Raw genomic sequence first — 20,903 nt, 5'->3', positions numbered from 1 at the left:
AAGGACCAGTTGCGCTCTGAAGCGGCTGATGTTGGTCGGATTTGGAGGATGATGGAGAGAACAGGGGAAAGAGCCTCAGATCCACAAAGTCCCTTCCACCAGGTGGCTGATGACATATGTTGGCACGACTGCCATATTGCATCTCCATCCCCAAGCCCTTGCTTGGAAGTGTACTTTGTGGCGAGATGCGGTAGTGATAACACCATAGGCCTTGTTGATCTCTGCACCAGACAGGATGCTCTTGCCAGCATACTTGGGGTTCAACATGTACGCTGCAGCGTGTATGGGCTTCAGGCAGAAGTCTTCACGCTTTTTGATGTGTTTCAGAACTGCAGTTTCCTCTGTTTGGAGCAACAGTGAAGTGGGCAGGGCAGTACGGATTTCTTCTCTTACATCTGCAAGTCTGAACATCAGACAGGATGGCAATCAGGAGTTTCAGGCTGCTTACCCCCCTCTCCCAGTGAAATGTCTCCACACATCAGATAGTGCCCGTGGCATTTTCCTGTAGAGATTAGAATAAAATTTTTTTTAAAAAAACGAATACAATTCCATGTACAGATAGTTAAGCAGTCAGATTAAACAACTCCTTTGTAAGATAAATGTTTTAAATGAAACATGTATGGGAACAGGTGAATTTACACTCCTCAGTTAGCAGGCTCAAGCAACCTAAAACTATCTAGCAGAAATTGTTAACAAGTTAGAAATTATTTAAACACACTTTGCTGTAGGCTGCTATTTTACTAGTTAACAAAAAATCATGTATGTCATATAAAATATATTCACCCCACCCAGTATTGTAATCAAAACTTACCAGAAAGCATGTTGTCCTTGGCTCAGACAGTGTAGTAGTGTGAGCTCAATAGCATCTCATTAGTGTGAAAGATCTTGAGAATCAGCTGTACATGTGATGGAAGAATGCAATTCCATTGAATTTGGGATAGTTTAACCAAAATATACCACAAGACCTAGAATTGCCTGATGTGTATTCCACAAAAAAGGTTCACTGTTATAAGCTAACTTTTTTGATGAAGTTAAGCAAAATTCCCCAAATTCCAGGGCTTAACTTCCCATGGAAAATTTCCGTAATGTTTCCGACCCTTTGCAACCCTAGGTAGCCTCTCTGGTAGGCCTACATTATGATCAAATAGCGACAGTAGCCTACTTGGCCAATGTTATAACTGTAACTTAAAGCGGGTACAGCCTCAGTGTTCACACTAAACGCACCAGAAGTTACACATCATTTTTGAAGTGTGCTCTCAGCAGACCTGAAATTTTCTCAGAGGCAAAACATTTTTGAGGGAACATTGGTCATGACCGCCATAAGGGTTGAGCGGTGAGAAAACATACACAGACTAAAGAATAAGTACAAATTTGATGAATAATACCCTCTTCTTCAAAACATTAATTAATTATTAATTAACAAAACATTAACTTAATGTAGATTTTAGTTTTTGGCTTCTTGTGATCAATTTTAAGAAATGTAATGTATAATTATGAAATTATTATTTCTAACGATGCAGGGTGTTCTCTGGATCAAAAATGGGCTTGGTGGCGGGCGTGGCATGGGGTGTGGCAATGGGGCGTGGCATGGGGTGTGGCAATGGGACGTGGCAATGTGCATGGTCGGTCGTCTGCGCACTAAATTCTGTCCGGACCCTGGGCAAGAACATTTCTCTCTAACAGTATTTTGTCAGGTCAAAGCTGCCCTCTCTCTATACAGTATCTCTAACAGTATGTTGTCATGTGAAAGCTGCTCTCTCTAACAGTATTTTGTCAGGTCAATGCTGCTCTCTCTCTATACAGTATCTGTAACAGTATGTTGTCAGGCCAAAGCTGCTCTCTCTCTCTATACAGTATCTGTAACAGTATGTTGTCAGGTCAAAGCTGCTCTCTCTCTATACAGTATCTCTATAGCATTATGTTGTCAGGCCAAAGCTGCTCTCTCTCTATACAGTAACTATCTAACAGTATGTTGTCAGGCCAAAGCTGCTCTCTCTCTATACAGTATCTCTAAGCAGTATGTTGTCAGGTCAAAGCTGCTCTCTCTCTATACAGTAACTCTAACAGTATGTTGTCAGGCCAAAGCTGCTCTCTCTCTATACAGTATCTCTCTAACAGTATGTTGTCAGGTCAAAGCTGCTCTCTCTCTAAACAGTATCTCTACCAGTATGTTGTCATGTGAAAGCTGCTCTCTCTAACAGTATGTTGTCAGGCCAAAGCTGCTCTCTCTCTATACAGTATCTCAAACAGTATGTTGTCAGGGCAATGCTGCTCTCTCTATACAGTATGTTGTCAGGTCAAAGCTGCTATCTCTCTATACACTATCTCTAATAGTATGTTGTCATGTCAAAGCTGCTCTCTCTCTATACAGTATCTATCTAACAGTATGTTGTCAGGTCAAATATGCTCTCTCTCTGTACAGTATCTCAAACAGTATGTTGTCAGGGCAATGCTGCTCTCTCTATACAGTATCTATCTAACAGTATGTTGTCAGGTCAAAGCTGCTCTCTTTCTATAAAGTATCTCTCTAACAGTATTTTGTCAGGTCAAAGCTGCTCTGTCTCTATACAGTATCTCTAACAGTATGTTTTCAGGTCAAAGCTGCTCTCTCTCTATACAGTATCTCTCAAGCAGTATGTTGTCAGGTCAAAGCTGCTCTCTTTCTATACAGTATCTCTAACAGTATGTTGTCAGGCCAAAGCTGCTCTCTCTCTATACAGTATCTCTAACAGTATGTTGTCAGGCCAAAGCTGCTCTCTCTCTATACAGTATCTCTCTACCAGTATATTGTCAGGTCAATGCTGCTCTCTCTCTATACAGTATCTCTAACAGTATGTTGTCATGTGAAAGCTGCTCTCTCTAACGGTATGTTGTCAGGCCAAAGCTGCTCTCTCTCTATACAGTAACTCTAACAGTATGTTGTCAGGCCAAAGCTGCTCTCTCTCTATACAGTATCTCTCTAACAGTATGTTGTCAGGTCAAAGCTGCTCTCTATACAGTATCTCTAACAGTATGTTGTCAGGTCAACGCTGCTCTCTCTATACAGTATCTCTCTAGCAGTATGTTGTCAGGTCAAAGCTGCTCTCTCTCTATAAAGTATCTCTCTAACAGTATGTTGTCAGGTCAAAGCTGCTCTCTATACAGTATCTCTAACAGTATGTTGTCAGGTCAACGCTGCTCTCTCTCTATACAGTATCTCTCTAACGAGTATGTTGTCAGGTCAATGCTGCTCTCTCTCTATAAAGTATCTCTCTAACAGTATGTTGTCAGGTCAAAGCTGCTCTCTATACAGTAACTCTAACAGTATGTTGTCAGGCCAAAGCTGCTCTCTCTCTATACAGTATTCTCTAACAGTATGTTGTCAGGTCAAAGCTGCTCTCCCTATACAGTATCTCTAACAGTATGTTGTCAGGTCAAAGCTGCTCTCTATACAGTATCTCTCTAACAGTATGTTGTCAGGTCAATGCTGCTCTCTCTCTATAAAGTATCTCTCTAACAGTATGTTGTCAGGTCAAAGCTGCTCTCTATACAGTATCTCTAACAGTATGTTCTAAGGTCAAAGCTGCTCTCTCTCTATACTGTTTATCTCTAGCAGTATGTTGTCAGGTCAAAGCTGCTCTCTCTCTATACAGTATCTCTCTAGCAGTATGTTGTCAGGCCAAAGCTGCTCTCTCTCTATACAGTATCTCTCTAGCAGTATGTTGTCAGGTCAAAGCTGCTCTCTCTCTATACAGTATCTCTAACAGTATATTGTCAGGTCAATGCTGCTCTCTCTCTATACAGTATCTCTCTCGTAGTATGTTGTCAGGTCAAAGCTGCTCTGTCTCTATACAGTATATCTATATTAGTATGTTGTCAGGTCAAAGCTGCTCTCTCTCTATACACTATCTCTAACAGTATGTTGTCAGGTCAAAGCTGCTCTCCCTCTACAGTACCTCTAACAGTATGTTGTCAGGTCAAAGCTGCTCTCTATACAGTATCTATCTAGCAGTATGTTGTCAGGTAAAATCTGCCCTTTGATCATGCTGTTTGAACATTAATGCCTTGTGAACTTTTTTCTTTCTTTCTCTCTCTCTCTTTCTCTCTCTCTCTTTCTCTTTCTTCTCCTGGCCCATTTTTTAACAATCTCTTTATTTTTCTCTCTCTCTTTCAGACAGTGAAAGGAGGGATCTCAGAGACTCGCATTGAGAAGAGGATTGTTATAACTGGAGACACAGAGATTGATCACGACAAGGTGGGGGGACAGATTTCTAATTCTAGCCCCCGGCTCTGTGCTAGCTGGCTTACTGTGTATTCCGTTAGAGACCTCTTCAGTGGAGTAACAATATATTCTTCATCTGGTTTAGATCTATTACACAGAATCTAACATTTCAGTCCTCTGTATTAGTGGCGCAAATCAAATCAAAAAAAGTGAAAAGAGCTTGTTTGTTGATGTGAACTAAACGCAGGCTTGTCCGAATGTAGTACCCCGTTGAGTGTTTGCTTGGGTAATGAACATTTCCAACTCTTGTAGTCGTGTGGGTTTTAGCGACTGTATTTGCCTGTGGGGTGATTGTGTTTAATGTATGTATAGCCTTTTTATTAGTGCCATCAATCTCAATGTATTGAACCTTCCCAAATGTGTGTGTGTGTGTGTGTGTGTGTGTGTGTGTGTGTGTGTGTGTGTGTGTGTGTGTGTGTGTGTGTGTGTGTGTGTGTGTGTGTGTGTGTGTGTGTGTGTGTGTGTGTGTCCCTTCTCAGGCTCTGGCACAGGCCATCAAGGAGGCGAAGGAGCAGCACCCGGACATGTCTGTGACCAAAGTGGTGGTGCACCAGGAAACAGAGATCACCCCAGATTAACCCCAGGCTCAGCTCACCTCTCCTATAACCAGGTCAGTAGTACCCCTAATCCCAGATTAACCCCAGGCTCATCTCACCTCTCCTATAACCAGGTCAGTAGTACCCCTAATCCCAGATTAACCCCAGGCTCATCTCACCTCTCCTATAACCAGGTCAGTAGTACCCCTAATCCCAGATGAACCCCAGGCTCATCTCACCTCTCCTACAACCAGGTCAGTAGTACCCCTAACCCCAGATTAACCCCAGGCTCATCTCACCTCTCCTACAACCAGGTCAGTAGTACCCCTAATCGCAGATTAACCCCAGGCTCATCTCACCTCTCCTATAACCAGGTCAGTAGTACCCCTAATCCCAGATTAACCCCAGGCTCAACTCACCTCTCCTATAACCAGGTCAGTAGTACCCATAATCCCAGATTAACCCCAGGCTCATCTCACCTCTCCTATAACCAGGTCAGTAGTACCCCTAATCCCAGATTAACCCCAGGCTCATCTCACCTCTCCTATAACCAGGTCAGTAGTACCCCTAACCCCAGATTAACCCCAGGCTCATCTCACCTCTCCTACAACCAGGTCAGTAGTACCTCTAATCCCAGATTAACCCCAGGCTCATCTCACCTCTCCTACAACCAGGTCAGTAGTACCCCAGATTAACCCCAGGCTCATCTCACCTCTCCTATAACCAGGTCAGTAGTACCCCTAATCCCAGATTAACCCCAGGCTCATCTCACCTCTCCTACAACCAGCTCAGTAGTACCCCAGATCAACCCCAGGCTCATCTCACCTCTCCTATAACCAGGTCAGTAGTACCCCTAATCCCAGATTAACCCCAGGCTCATCTCACCTCTCCTACAACCAGGTCAGTAGTACCCCAGATTAACCCCAGGCTCATCTCACCTCTCCTATAACCAGGTCAGTAGTACCCCTAATCCCAGATTAACCCCAGGCTCAACTCACATCTCCTATAACCAGGTCAGTAGTACCCCTAATCCCAGATTAACCCCAGGCTCATCTCACCTCTCCTACAACCAGGTCAGTAGTACCCCTAATCCCAGATTAACCCCAGGCTCAACTCACCTCTCCTATAACCAGGTCAGTAGTACCCCTAATCCCAGATTAACCCCAGGCTCAGCTCACCTCTCATACAACCAGGTCAGTAGTACCCTTAATCCCAGATTAACCCCAGGCTTAACTCACCTCTCCTATAACCAGGTCAGTAGTACCCCTAATCCCAGATTAACCCCAGGCTCAGCTCACCTCTCCTACAACCAGGTCAGTAGTACCCCTAATCCCAGATTAACCCCAGGCTCAGCTCACCTCTCCTACAACCAGGTCAGTAGTACCCCTAATCCCAGATTAACCCCAGGCTCAGCTCACCTCTCCTATAACCAGGTCAGTAGTACCCCTAACCCCAGATTAACCCCTAACCCTACATTATTGACAGTACGACGGTATTTGGCGGGATATTTAAAGTGTTTGAATAATAAAAGTTATACATTTGCTTTGTGCGTGACCCTAGAGTGGCAACGCATACATTGTAAGTGATTTTAATTGATTGTTTTATACTGTTCAATTAAACTTCAACCAAACATTTTTTTCAGCATTTTCATCAATTTCAGCATTTCCTGCACTCGTTTGAGATGATATCCACACTAGGGCTGCACGATTTAGGCAAAAAAATATCGAGGCCTTATTTTTAACCAAATGTTGTAATTGTGATTTGACTTGCAATTTATATCAAAATACTTAAGTGAACTGTTGGAATCATGAAAATAGAATGATTATTCTAATTCTATAGTTAGAAGATAATAGTGGGCACTTTGAATACAGTGTTGTTTAACATGACAGTGAATGAAAATGCCAGGGAGGAGTTATTGTGACAGGGTAGGAACCAAAGTGTTGGTCAGTGTTTCCTAGGGGACCCTATAATCTTTGGCTACATTAAATGTTTTCTCTTAGCTACTTCATGTAGCTAACATATTCATGCTTCAGCTATTCCTCTTTGATTTGGAAGATAATGTTGTACAGAAAAACATGCTGATTTAGGCTGTATTTTTAGGCTGTATAGCTAGCTATGTTTAGCTAACTAGCGATTACCATTTGCACAAACACGACTTAGCCACAACTTGCTAAGAAAAGACAGACTAGCTGTTTGTAGATGTAATAAAACGTGTTATAGAACGCCAGTGGATTTATACTAAGAAGCAAAGTGCAAACAACGTCGTAGTCATCAACATTGTTGCATGTGCTTCATTGACCATGCAGACTCAAGGCAAGTGTCTCGTGGTCGAGAAACAACAAATGCGCTCCTTGAGTGACAGGGTGCGTGGCTTGGTCTGTGTGGAAAGCGTGGAGAGAGAGAGCAGAGAGAGATGACTCAAGTAGTGAAGTAAACTATAAAAATTGACATTACACACGGCGCATCACATTTAACAAACCAAACATTCAAATACCGTTATAGAAGATAAAGTAGAAACCCAAACCAGTCCATGCATCAATACCGGTATATAGTCAAATATGTTATACCGCCCAGTCCTAAGTGTAATGGTTGTAGTCGCCACCCTAATCACCACACTAAAGCGATTAGGACCCTAAAACGATATGCTAAGTGGTCCTGCATTGACTAAATAAAGTAAACAACATGGTGAAGGGAGACATGGTGAAGGGAGACATGGTGAAGGGAGACATGGTGAAGGGAGACATGGTGAAGGGAGACATGGTGAAGGGAGACATGGTGAAGGGAGACATGGTGAAGGGAGACATGGTGAAGGGAGACATGATGAAGGGAGACATGGTGAAGGGAGACATGGTGAAGGGAGACATGGTGAAGGGAGACATGATGAAGGGAGACATGATGAAGGGAGACATGGTGAAGGGAGACATGGTGAAGGGAGACATGGTAAAGGGAGACATGATGAAGGGAGACATGGTGAAGGGAGACATGATGAAGGGAGACATGATGAAGGGAGACATGGTGAAGGGAGACATGATGAAGGGAGACATGATGAAGGGAGACATGGTGAAGGGAGACATGATGAAGGGAGACATGGTGAAGGGAGACATGGTGAAGGGAGACATGGTGAAGGGAGACATGATGAAGGGAGACATGGTGAAGGGAGACATGGTGAAGGGAGACATGATGAAGGGAGACATGATGAAGGGAGACATGGTGAAGGGAGACATGGTGAAGGGAGACATGATGAAGGGAGACATGATGAAGGGAGACATGATGAAGGGAGACATGATGAAGGGAGACATGGTGAAGGGAGACATGGTGAAGGGAGACATGGTGAAGGGAGACATGGTGAAGGGAGACATGGTGAAGGGAGACATGATGAAGGGAGACATGGTGAAGGGAGACATGGTGAAGGGAGACATGGTGAAGGGAGACATGGTGAAGGGAGACATGATGAAGGGAGACATGATGAAGGGAGACATGGTGAAGGGAGACATGGTGAAGGGAGACATGATGAAGGGAGACATGGTGAAGGGAGACATGATGAAGGGAGACATGGTGAAGGGAGACATGGTGAAGGGAGACATGGTGAAGGGAGACATGGTGAAGGGAGACATGGTGAAGGGAGACATGGTGAAGGGAGACATGGTGAAGGGAGACATGGTGAAGGGAGACATGATGAAGGGAGACATGGTGAAGGGAGACATGGTGAAGGGAGACATGATGAAGGGAGACATGGTGAAGGGAGACATGGTGAAGGGAGACATGATGAAGGGAGACATGGTGAAGGGAGACATGGTGAAGGGAGACATGATGAAGGGAGACATGGTGAAGGGAGACATGGTGAAGGGAGACATGGTGAAGGGAGACATGGTGAAGGGAGACATGGTGAAGGGAGACATGGTGAAGGGAGACATGGTGAAGGGAGACATGGTGAAGGGAGACATGGTGAAGGGAGACATGGTGAAGGGAGACATGGTGAAGGGAGACATGGTGAAGGGAGACATGGTGAAGGGAGACATGGTGAAGGGAGACATGGTGAAGGGAGACATGGTGAAGGGAGACATGGTGAAGGGAGACATGGTGAAGGGAGACATGGTGAAGGGAGACATGGTGAAGGGAGACATGGTGAAGGGAGACATGGTGAAGGGAGACATGGTGAAGGGAGACATGGTGAAGGGAGACATGGTGAAGGGAGACATGATGAAGGGAGACATGGTGAAGGGAGACATGGTGAAGGGAGACATGATGAAGGGAGACATGGTGAAGGGAGACATGGTGAAGGGAGACATGGTGAAGGGAGACATGGTGAAGGGAGACATGGTGAAGGGAGACATGGTGAAGGGAGACATGGTGAAGGGAGACATGGTGAAGGGAGACATGGTGAAGGGAGACATGATGAAGGGAGACATGGTGAAGGGAGACATGGTGAAGGGAGACATGGTGAAGGGAGACATGGTGAAGGGAGACATGGTGAAGGGAGACATGGTGAAGGGAGACATGGTGAAGGGAGACATGGTGAAGGGAGACATGGTGAAGGGAGACATGGTGAAGGGAGACATGGTGAAGGGAGACATGGTGAAGGGAGACATGGTGAAGGGAGACATGGTGAAGGGAGACATGATGAAGGGAGACATGGTGAAGGGAGACATGGTGAAGGGAGACATGGTGAAGGGAGACATGGTGAAGGGAGACATGGTGAAGGGAGACATGGTGAAGGGAGACATGGTGAAGGGAGACATGGTGAAGGGAGACATGATGAAGGGAGACATGGTGAAGGGAGACATGGTGAAGGGAGACATGGTGAAGGGAGACATGGTGAAGGGAGACATGGTGAAGGGAGACATGGTGAAGGGAGACATGGTGAAGGGAGACATGGTGAAGGGAGACATGGTGAAGGGAGACATGGTGAAGGGAGACATGGTGAAGGGAGACATGGTGAAGGGAGACATGGTGAAGGGAGACATGGTGAAGGGAGACATGGTGAAGGGAGACATGGTGAAGGGAGACATGGTGAAGGGAGACATGGTGAAGGGAGACATGGTGAAGGGAGACATGGTGAAGGGAGACATGGTGAAGGGAGACATGGTGAAGGGAGACATGGTGAAGGGAGACATGGTGAAGGGAGACATGGTGAAGGGAGACATGGTGAAGGGAGACATGGTGAAGGGAGACATGGTGAAGGGAGACATGGTGAAGGGAGACATGGTGAAGGGAGACATGGTGAAGGGAGACATGGTGAAGGGAGACATGGTGAAGGGAGACATGGTGAAGGGAGACATGATGAAGGGAGACATGGTGAAGGGAGACATGGTGAAGGGAGACATGATGAAGGGAGACATGGTGAAGGGAGACATGGTGAAGGGAGACATGGTGAAGGGAGACATGGTGAAGGGAGACATGGTGAAGGGAGACATGGTGAAGGGAGACATGGTGAAGGGAGACATGGTGAAGGGAGACATGGTGAAGGGAGACATGATGAAGGGAGACATGGTGAAGGGAGACATGGTGAAGGGAGACATGGTGAAGGGAGACATGGTGAAGGGAGACATGGTGAAGGGAGACATGGTGAAGGGAGACATGGTGAAGGGAGACATGGTGAAGGGAGACATGGTGAAGGGAGACATGGTGAAGGGAGACATGGTGAAGGGAGACATGGTGAAGGGAGACATGGTGAAGGGAGACATGATGAAGGGAGACATGGTGAAGGGAGACATGGTGAAGGGAGACATGGTGAAGGGAGACATGGTGAAGGGAGACATGGTGAAGGGAGACATGATGAAGGGAGACATGGTGAAGGGAGACATGGTAAAGGGAGACATGGTGAAGGGAGACATGGTGAAGGGAGACATGGTGAAGGGAGACATGGTGAAGGGAGACATGGTCAAGGGAGTCCCAAATGCCACCCTATTCCCCACAGGGCTCTCGTCATTCGGAAAGTATTCAGACCCCTTGACTTTTTCCACATTTTGTTATGTTACAGGCTTATTCTAAAATTGATTAAATTGTTTTTTTTCCACCCTCATCAATTTATACACAATACCCCATAATGACAACGTAAAAACAGGTTTTTAGGCATTTCTGCAAATGTATTAAAAAGAAAAAGCTGAAATATCACATTTGCATACAAATTCAGACCCTTTACTCAGTACTTTGTTGAAGCACCTTTACAGCCTCGAGTCTTCTTGGGTATGACGCTACAAACTTGGCACACCTGTATTTGGGGTGTCCCAAAGCCACTCCTGCATTGTCTTGGCTGTGTGCTTAAGGTCGTGTCCTGTTGGAAAGTGAACCTTCACTCCAGTCTGAGGTCCTGAGTGCTCTGGAGCAGGTTTTCATTAAGGATCTCTCTGTACTTTGCTTCGTTCATCTTTCCCTCGATCCTGACTAGTCTCCCAGTCCCTGCAGCTGAAAAACATCCCCACAGCACGATGCTGCCACCACCATGCTTCACTGTAGGGATGGTGCCAGGTTTCCTCCAAACGGGCTGTCATGGGCCTTTTACTGAGGAGTGGCTTCCATCTGGCCACTCTACCATAAAGGCTTGATTGGTGGATTTCTGCAGAGATGGTTGTCCTTCTGGAAGGTTCTCCCATCTCCACAGAGGAACTCTGGGGCTCTGTCAGAGTGGCCATCGGGTTCTTGGTCACCTCCCTGACCAAGGCCCTTCTCCCCCGATTGCTCAGTTTGGCCGGGTGGCCAGCTCTAGGAAGAGTCTTGGTGGTTTCAAACTTCTTCCATTTAAGAATGATGGAGGCCACTGTGTTCTTGGGGACCTTCAATGCTGCAGAAACGTTTTGTTACCCTTCTGTGCCTTGACACAATCCTGTCTTGGAGCTCTACGGACAATTCCTTTGACCTTATGGCTTGGTTTTTGCTCTGACATGCACTGTCAACTGGCGGCAAGTAGCCTAGTGGTTAGAGCATTGGGCCAGTAACCAAAAGGTTGCTGGATCGAGTCCCGGAGCTGACAAGGTAAAAATCTGTTGTTCTGCACCTGAACAAGGCACTGTTCCCTGGTAGGCTGTCATTGTAAACAAGAATTTGTTCTTAACTGACTTGCCTAGTTAAATAAAATAAAACTGTGGGATGTTATATAGACAGGTGTGTGCCTTTCCAAATCATGTCCAGTCAGTTGAATTTACCACAGATGAACTCCAAAGAAGTTGTAGAAACATCTCAAGGATGATCAATGGAAAAAGGATGCACCTGAGCTCCATTTTGAGTCTCATAGCAAAGAGTCTGAACACTTATGTAAAATAAGGTATTTTTATACATTTGCAAACATTTTATAAAAACCTGTGTTCGCTTTATCATTAAAGGGTATTGTGTGTAGATTGATGAGTTTAAAAAAAATGTAATCAATTTTAGAATAAGGCTATAAGGTAACAAAATGTGGAAAATATCAACGCGGTCTGAATACTTCCTGAATGCCCTGAATAGGGAACTGAGTGCCATTTAAGATGCAGTCAAAGCCTTAATGATCAGCATTACAATAAAATCCCTCCTCCCAAGTTCAAAGCACTGCATGCTACTGCCACTGGACATGCAGACTGGTATTTCAACTTAAAACTGCATGTCCTTGCAATTTTAGCAGCAGCTGTTAAAGTGCGTGGATTTAGTGATAACAGTTTACTCAGGTCTATTCCTACATTAAACTGTTCATCTCTGCACGCAATCTGTAAACACTGGTGCCCATGTGGTTTTAATGGTAGCCCTGCATGTTTGTGTCCAGTTAAAGCACCCGGGCTCTATCTACATCCCAAATGGCACCCTATTCCCTACAAAGTGACCAGGTTCTATATAGTGCACTAATTTTGACTAGGTTTCTTGTCAAACGTAGTTCAATAGGGTGCCATTTGGGATGTAGGCTCGGAGTCTGGTGCTGTTTAGCCAGCTGCCAGTGTGGTATGTACACACACGGTGGCTCCTACCCTCTCCCTCTGAGACAGGGAGGAGAGACTGGGAGGGAGAGTGTCCTCCCTGTCCCACCATGTTCAGGCCCTGTGTTCAGGCCCTGTGTTCATGGAGCCCTGTGTTCATGGAGCCCTGTGTTCATGCCCTGTGTTCATGGAGCCCTGTGTTCAGGCCCTGTGTTCATGGAGCTCTGTGTTCATGGAGCTCTGTGTTCATGGCGCCCTGTGTTCATGGAGCTCTGTGTTCATGGAGCTCTGTGTTCATGGCGCCCTGTGTTCATGGCACCCTGTGTTCATGGAGCCCTGTGTTCATGGAGCCCTGTGTTCATGGCGCCCTGTGTTCATGGCGCCCTGTGTTCATGGAGCCCTGTGTTCAGGCCCTGTGTTCATGGAGCCCTGTGTTCATGCCCTGTGTTCATGGAGCCCTGTGTTCAGGCCCTGTGTTCATGGAGCTCTGTGTTCATGGCGCCCTGTGTTCATGCCCTGTGTTCATGGAGCCCTGTGTTCAGGCCCTGTGTTCAGGCCCTGTGTTCATGGAGCTCTGTGTTCATGGCGCCCTGTGTTCAGGCCCTGTGTTCATGGAGCCCTGTGTTCATGGAGCCCTGTGTTCATGGAGCCCTGTGTTCAGGCCCTGTGTTCATGGCGCCCTGTGTTCATGGCGCCCTGTGTTCATGGAGCCCTGTGTTCATGGAGCCCTGTGTTCATGGCGCCCTGTGTTCATGGCGCCCTGTGTTCATGGCGCCCTGTGTTCATGGAGCCCTGTGTTCATGGCACCCTGTGTTCATGGAGCCCTGTGTTCATGGAGCCCTGTGTTCAGGCCCTGTGTTCATGGAGCCCTGTGTTCAGGCCCTGTGTTCATGGAGCCCTGTGTTCATGCCCTGTGTTCAGGCCCTGTGTTCATGGAGCTCTGTGTTCATGGCGCCCTGTGTTCATGCCCTGTGTTCATGGAGCCCTGTGTTCAGGCCCTGTGTTCAGGCCCTGTGTTCATGGAGCTCTGTGTTCATGGAGCTCTGTGTTCATGGCGCCCTGTGTTCATGGCGCCCTGTGTTCATGGAGCCCTGTGTTCACGGAGCCCTGTGTTCACGGAGCCCTGTGTTCACGGAGCCCTGTGTTCACAGAGCCCTGTGTTCAGGCCCTGTGTTCACGGAGCCCTGTGTTCAGGCCCTGTGTTCATGGAGCCCTGTGTTCATGGAGCCCTGTGTTCAGGCCCTGTGTTCATGGAGTCCTGCTTTGTTTAACTTACACATTCCTTCAACCTAACAGTGTTTACATCAGTGAAGCCAGAGAACACCCCTAACAATTCTATTCCCTCCCTCTCTCTCCGCTTCGCCCACCGACCCCACCCGTTCCTTGTCTCCACCAGGCTCCTGCATGCTCCACCCTCCTCCCTGTCTGCATCCTGCTTTTTTTTATGTCTTCATCATTGTGACAACATTGGTGTGGTTCTTCTTTTGCCCCACACTTTTCGGAGTCTTTTCTGCTTTTACGCTTTTTATCTTGAGTGTTGGATCAGGGGAATGTTGAGGTAGTGTTACTGAAGTTGTCTCTCTCTCTCTGTCCACTGTCTGTGAAGCTGGGGGCCAAAACTACCACGGAGCCTAGGGAAGATTAAGTCATATACAGCCCCCACCCCTTCCTTCTCCACTTGTGTCACCACCAGTCCTACATGTTTACCTCAGAGCCCCCCCCCCGCCCCCCACCAGACAGACCCACACCACACCAGACTGAACCGGTCCAACCAACCAGAGTGAACAAGCTTCACTTTTGAACTGTGAACATTGATCCTCCCAGCCAATGGAGTTTAACTGAAGGAGAAGGGAACAAACATAACTCCCAGAACAATCCCTCTCTGTCGCTCTTCCTTCCACTCTACTGCCAAATCCCGAACGACTGGACTGGACTTTTCTAAACAACAAAAATATCAAAGTAAAGTATTTGAATTTTTTCCTCTTTCTCCCATTTTTCTGGAGATTTTAACGAGAATTTTCAAAGGGAATTTGGTCTTTTAATTGTGTAGAGATTGCAGGGACTTTGTTCATATTTTTCTAAGATTTGTCTTCTCGTCGTAATTGGAAAATCGGTATCTTCAAGGTCAACTTTGAAGGGACTCTTATTCTGAAGGCGGATGACAACAAGGGATTGTGGGTGATTTTTCTGTAACTCTTAAACCATCATGATACGAGGATCCTTCTTCAAATCAAACAACTTTACAACCAATTTTGGTTTCATCTCTTGTACAGTACAAAAAGTTTGTAATATTTATTTTCCCTCTCAATGTGAAAAGTATTTTTTCAATTTAAGTGTAAAAAATTTCTAATTTCATCCAAACATTTTTGAGGGCCAATTTAATATTTTTGAAGAAATTACTTCATTATCTATTCTTCTGGATGATATTCACACCTTTTGACTGTTTTTTTAGTCGTCGTTGTTGTAGTCACACTGGAAAAAAAGGGGCTTCATCAGGACTGGAGTGAAAGAAGCAGCGTATTGAAATGACATTATTTATATTTGTTATTTTATTTACATCCTCTTGTCTTATTTCTGTGTATGTATCCATCATTTTAGATCACCCTGACTTTACAGGTTTGTAGTTACATGTTTTTGTATTAGGCTACTCACACTGAGTTCCAACCACCAGCTACATAACAGTCATTTATTTGTACCTGGCATGGCAGAGCGGCAGAGGCAACTTTACAATGTCCTTCATTTTCATGTATTTATACTTTTCTACCAAAGGGGGCAGTGTTTACTCATCCATAAAGATGGACCACTATACAGAATATACTGTACTCTACATGGCTAAAAGTATGTGGATACCGCTTCAAATGAGTGGATTTGGTTATTTCAACCACACCGATGGTGACAGGTGTATAAAATCGAGCACACAGCCATGCAATCTCCATAGACAAACATTGGCTGTAGAATGGCCCGTACTGAAGAGCTCAGTGACTTTCAATGTTGCACCATCATAGGATGCCACCTTTCCAACCAGTCAGTTCGTCAAATTTCTGCCCTGCTAGAGCTGCCCCGGTCAACTGTAATTGCTGTTATTGTAAAGTGGAAACGTCTAGGAGCAACAACGGCTCAGCCGCGAAGTGGTAGGCCACACAAGTTCACAGAACGGGACCGCGTATAGTGCGTAAAAATTGTCTGTCCTCAGATGCAACACTCACTAACGTCAGCACAAGAACTGTTCATCGGGAGCTACATAAAATGGGTTTCCATGGCCGAGCAGCCGCACACAAGCCTAAGAGATTTTGTTGAGATCGGTGTGGAAGAACTTGACTGGCCTGCACAGAGCCCTGACCTTAACCCCATCAAACACTTTTGGGATGAATTGGAAGGCAGACTGCAAGCCAGGCTTAATTGCCCAACATCAGTGCCTGACCTCACTAATGCTCTTGTGACTGAATGGAAGCCAGTCTTCACAGCAATGTTCCAACATCTAGTGGAAAGCCTTCCCAGAAGAGTGGAGGCTGTTATAGCAGCAAATGGGGGGGATCAACTCCATATTAATGCCCATGATTTTGGAATAAGATGTTCGACGAGCAGGTGTCCACATACTTTAGGACATGTAGTGTATGGCGCTTCTGTCTAGAAGAAGTCAGTAACAGAACGGATTAGGATTAATTGGGGTTGATTAGATAGAGTTGATTAGAGAATCAGCGTTTAAGACCCAGTGCAGACAAAAAAGTGATTTTCCTATGTTTTATATTTCCACACTATGAGGTTAGAATAATACTGTGAAATTGTGAAAATGATGATAATGCCTTTTTAGTGTAAGAGCTGTTTTGAAAAGACCCCCTGAAATGTCTGCCTGTTTTGGTGGGATGGAGTTTTGGCATCACCAGGCGGTAAATTAGTTAATAGACCAATAAGAAAGAGAGTTCCAAACCTCTCTGCCAATAACAGCTAGTTTTTAGTTTCCCCCTCCCCACCCAGACCACTCCTTGACAGTCCTAGCAAAATTATTGCTTGAGAAATGGCTCTTTGCTAAGAAGCTATTTTTGCACATTTTTTAAAATGTTAATTAAAAACCATCACAGTAAGGTACTTAATTGTTACCCAGAATTGATTTGATATTGAGATATAAACGGCTGCATGGGACCTTTTTAAAGTAAAAGAAAACAGCTCAAAGTTGACAAAGCCTGAATTGGGATTTTGGTTGCCTCTTTGATGTTCTCCTTTTAGAAGGCTGTACTATTAACAGCAGCACAAAATAAATGGTTTGTTTTTTGTTTACTCCCATGTATTTATATGTGAAGTGTATACATGTATTTCATCCTCCTGTGGAGTACACACTGTCCCTTTTAATAAACAACCCATTATTTAAGCAGAGAGTACAGCACACACAGTTTTCAAATGTTTTTTTTTTTTGTACAAATAGTATTACATTGTACAGAATCCAACTTCTTTTGGTTCTTTCAGTGTGTCTTCTTCTTCCCTTTTCTGCATTAATGATGGATGGTGACTAGGAGAACCAGCAAGCCTGTACATCTCTTTAGGTTCATGTTTATTTCTTCATAGTGAACCCTCTCTCTCATCTCTCTCTCTCCTGTCTCTCTCTCTCTCTCTCTCTCTCTCTCTCATCTCTCTCTCTCATCACTGAAAGAGATAATATGTAATAAAACAACACCCACTGAATAAACACATATAGACTCACCTTATTCTGAACACATCGCCTGATATTCTGTTGTTTGTGCCTGAGGTTATGTGTTCCATTTCTCTATGTTCTTGTCTCATGAGGAAATTACAATTTCGGCACTATTTTCATCAGTGTGAAATCTGACAAGCAGAGCAAGAGTAGTCTCACAATCAGTCAGACAAAACGTTCCCCCAAATATTATACATGTGTAAGAATGTTAACCGAGGCTAATCTTAAGAGATGCCTCGTATTTGATATTTCCTGTGCGGATACAAAGATCTTAAGACAGTATTTCATCCTTATAATCTAGTTCCCAGACCTCTAAACTCCATTGACACTCTGAGGAGAAAGCAGCCGGTCTGAGATGAAGAGTAGGAGGCTTGGGAGAGGATACATCAATACAGCTGTCTGCCATAGGTGCTCCAGGACCAGATAGAAAGTCTGTCATCCTAGACGGGTCGGCGTCTCTGTCTGGCCCGGGATGATTACTTAGCACCGTAGACGTTCCGCTGTCGGTGCTGGTTCTAGATAGATGGCACCATAGAATGTCCTGCTGCTAGATAGATTGCTTCACCATAGACGTCCTGCTGTCAGATAGACTGCTGAATGGGAGAGCTAAGTCAAATAATAAAAGGAAATAGACTCTATGGGCCCTGGTCAAAAGTAGTGCACTATATAGGGAATTGATTGCCACTTTGAAGGAATTAAAAGCACAGTGCTTGGTAGGTATTAAGGGGTCAAGTAAAAACATTATTAGTTGTACTGCATGTATCATAAAGTCCTTTGTGTAGCTAACATTATGTTGGATAAACCCCCACTTGGAGCGATACAGACACAATAGGGGACAAGACCATCTGCCTGGGAGCAAGGCAAGTCATGAGATGCAAGTCATGAGAGGCAAGGCATGAGAATTATGAGAGGCAAGTCATGAGAGTCAAGTCATGAGAGCCAAGAGAGGCAAGTCATGAGAGGCATGTCATGAGAGGCACGGCATGAGAGGCACGGCATGAGAATTATGAGAGGCAAGTCATGAGAGGCAAGTCATGAGTGGCAAGTCACGAGAGTCAAGTCACGAGAGTCAAGTCACGAGAGGCAAGTCACGAGAGGCAAGGCACGAGATTCATGTCATGAGTGGCAAGTCATGAGAAGCAAGGCATGAGAGTCAAGTCATGAGAATTATGAGCCAAGTCATGAGAGCTAAGTCATGAGTGTCATGAGAGGCAAGTCATGAGAGGCAAGAGAGGCAAGGCATGAGAGGCAAGGCATGAGTGTCAAGTCATGAGAGGCAAGAGTGTCATGAGAGGCACGTCATGAAAGGCAAGAGAGGCAAGGCATGAGAGGCAAGGCATGAGTGTCAAGTCATGAGAGGCAAGGCATGAGAGGCAAGGCATGAGAGTCAAGTCATGAGAGGCAAGTCATGAGAGTCAAGGCATGAGAGGCAAGGCATGAGAGGCAAGTCATGAGAGTCAAGTCATGAGAGTGAAGTCACGAGAGTGAAGTCACGAGAGGCAAGTCACGAGAGGCAAGTCACGAGAGGCAAGTCACGAGAGGCAAGGCACGAGAGGCAAGGCACGAGAGGCAAGGCACGAGATTCATGTCATGAGTGGCAAGTCATGAGAAGCAAGGCATGAGAGTCAAGTCATGAGAATTATGAGGCAAGTCATGAGAGCTAAGTCATGAGTGTCAAGTCATGGGAGGCAAGAGTGTCATGAGAGGCAAGTCATGAGAGGCAAGAGAGGCAAGGCATGAGAGGCAAGGCATGAGAGTCAAGTCATGAGAGGCAAGTCATGAGAGTCAAGGCATGAGAGGCAAGGCATAAGAGGTATGTCATGAGAGTCAAGGCATGAGAGGCAAGTCATGAGAGTCAAGTCATGAGTGGCAAGTCATGAGAGTGAAGTCACGAGAGGCAAGTCACGAGAGGCAAGTCACGAGAGGCAAGTCACCAGAGGCAAGGCACCAGAGGCAAGGCACGAGAGGCAAGGCACGAGAGGCAAGGCACGAGATTCATGTCATGAGTGGCAAGTCATGAGAAGCAAGGCATGAGAGTCAAGTCATGAGAATTATGAGGCAAGTCATGAGAGCTAAGTCATGAGTGTCAAGTCATGGGAGGCAAGAGTGTCATGAGAGGCAAGTCATGAGAGGCAAGAGAGGCAAGGCATGAGAGGCAAGGCATGAGTGTCAAGTCATGAGAGGCAAGAGTGTCATGAGAGGCAAGTCATGAAAGGCAAGAGAGGCAAGGCATGAGAGGCAAGGCATGAGTGTCAAGTCATGAGAGGCAAGAGTGTCATGAGAGGCAAGTCATGAAAGGCAAGAGAGGCAAGGCATGAGAGGCAAGGCATGAGTGTCAAGTCATGAGAGGCAAGGCATGAGAGGCAAGGCATGAGAGGCAAGGCATGAGAGTCAAGTCACGAGAGGCGAAGCATGAGAGTCAAGTCACGAGAGGCAACTCATGAGATTCATGTCATGAGAGGCAAGTCATGAGAGGCAAGTCATGAGAGTCAAGTCATGAGTGGCAAGTCATGAGAGTGAAGTCACGAGAGGCAAGTCACGAGAGGCAAGTCACGAGAGGCAAGTCACGAGAGGCAAGTCACGAGAGGCAAGTCACGAGAGGCAAGGCACGAGAGGCAAGGCACGAGAGGCAAGGCACGAGATTCATGTCATGAGTGGCAAGTCATGAGAAGCAAGGCATGAGAGTCAAGTCATGAGAATTATGAGGCAAGTCATGAGAGCTAAGTCATGAGTGTCAAGTCATGGGAGGCAAGAGTGTCATGAGAGGCAAGTCATGAGAGGCAAGAGAGGCAAGGCATGAGTGTCAAGTCATGAGAGGCAAGAGTGTCATGAGAGGCAAGTCATGAAAGGCAAGAGAGGCAAGGCATGAGAGGCAAGGCATGAGTGTCAAGTCATGAAAGGCAAGTCATGAGAGGCAAGGCATGAGAGTCAAGTCATGAGAGGCGACGCATGAGAGTCAAGTCACGAGAGGCAACTCATGAGATTCATGTCATGAGAGGCAATTCATGAGAGGCAAGTCATGAGAGGCAAGTCATGAGAGTCAAGGCATGAGAGTCATGAGAGGCAAGTCATGAGAGTCAAGAGAGGCATGAGAGGCAGGGCATGAGAGTTAAGGCATGAGAGTCAAGTCAAGAGAGGCAAGTCCCAAGAAGCAAGACATGAGAGGCAAGGCATGAGATGCAATTCATTAGAGGCAAGGCATGAGAGGCAAGGCATGAGATGCAATTCATTAGAGGCAAGGCATGAGAGGCAAGGCATGAGAGGCGTCATGAGAGTCAAGAGAGGCAAGGCATGAGAGACAAGTCATGAGTGGCAAGTCATGAGAGGCAAGGTACGAGAGGCAAGCCATGAGATGCAAGTCATGAGAGTCAAGTCATGAGAGTCAAGTCATGAAAGGCAAGTCATGAGAGGCAAGTCATGAGAGGCAAGTCATGAGAGGCAAGTCATGAGAGGCAAGTCATGAGAGTCAAGTCATGAGTGGCAAGTCATGCGTGGCAAGTCATGAGAGTCAAGTCATGAGAGTCAAGTCATGAGAGTCA

At 45.9% G+C, this 20,903-nt stretch overlaps 1 protein-coding gene across 9 annotated transcripts in view; it reads left to right on the top strand.

Moving 5' to 3' along the window:
* Window positions 1–15,721, top strand: part of LOC106589039 (protein 4.1) — a 154,346-nt gene extending 138,625 nt beyond the window's left edge. For 6 of the 9 annotated variants that reach the window (XM_045709469.1, XM_045709462.1, XM_045709460.1 and 3 more), the window contains 3 exons: window positions 4,154–4,234; window positions 4,741–4,871; window positions 14,284–15,719. In XM_045709469.1, the coding sequence (XP_045565425.1) occupies window positions 4,154–4,234; window positions 4,741–4,839 (180 nt within the window). In that variant the 3' untranslated portion in view covers window positions 4,840–4,871; window positions 14,284–15,719. Of the gene's footprint in view, window positions 1–4,153; window positions 4,235–4,740; window positions 4,872–14,073 lie in introns of all 9 variants that reach the window. The other 3 variants (XM_045709465.1, XM_045709463.1, XM_045709459.1) reach the window with 2 other exon arrangements.
* Window positions 15,722–20,903: the final 5,182 nt, after the last annotated feature.

Source organism: Salmo salar, chromosome ssa27, assembly GCF_905237065.1.
Source record: "Salmo salar chromosome ssa27, Ssal_v3.1, whole genome shotgun sequence".
In the NCBI taxonomy this organism is placed as follows: domain Eukaryota; kingdom Metazoa; phylum Chordata; class Actinopteri; order Salmoniformes; family Salmonidae; genus Salmo; species Salmo salar.
This window is presented reverse-complemented; position numbering and strand designations above follow the sequence as displayed.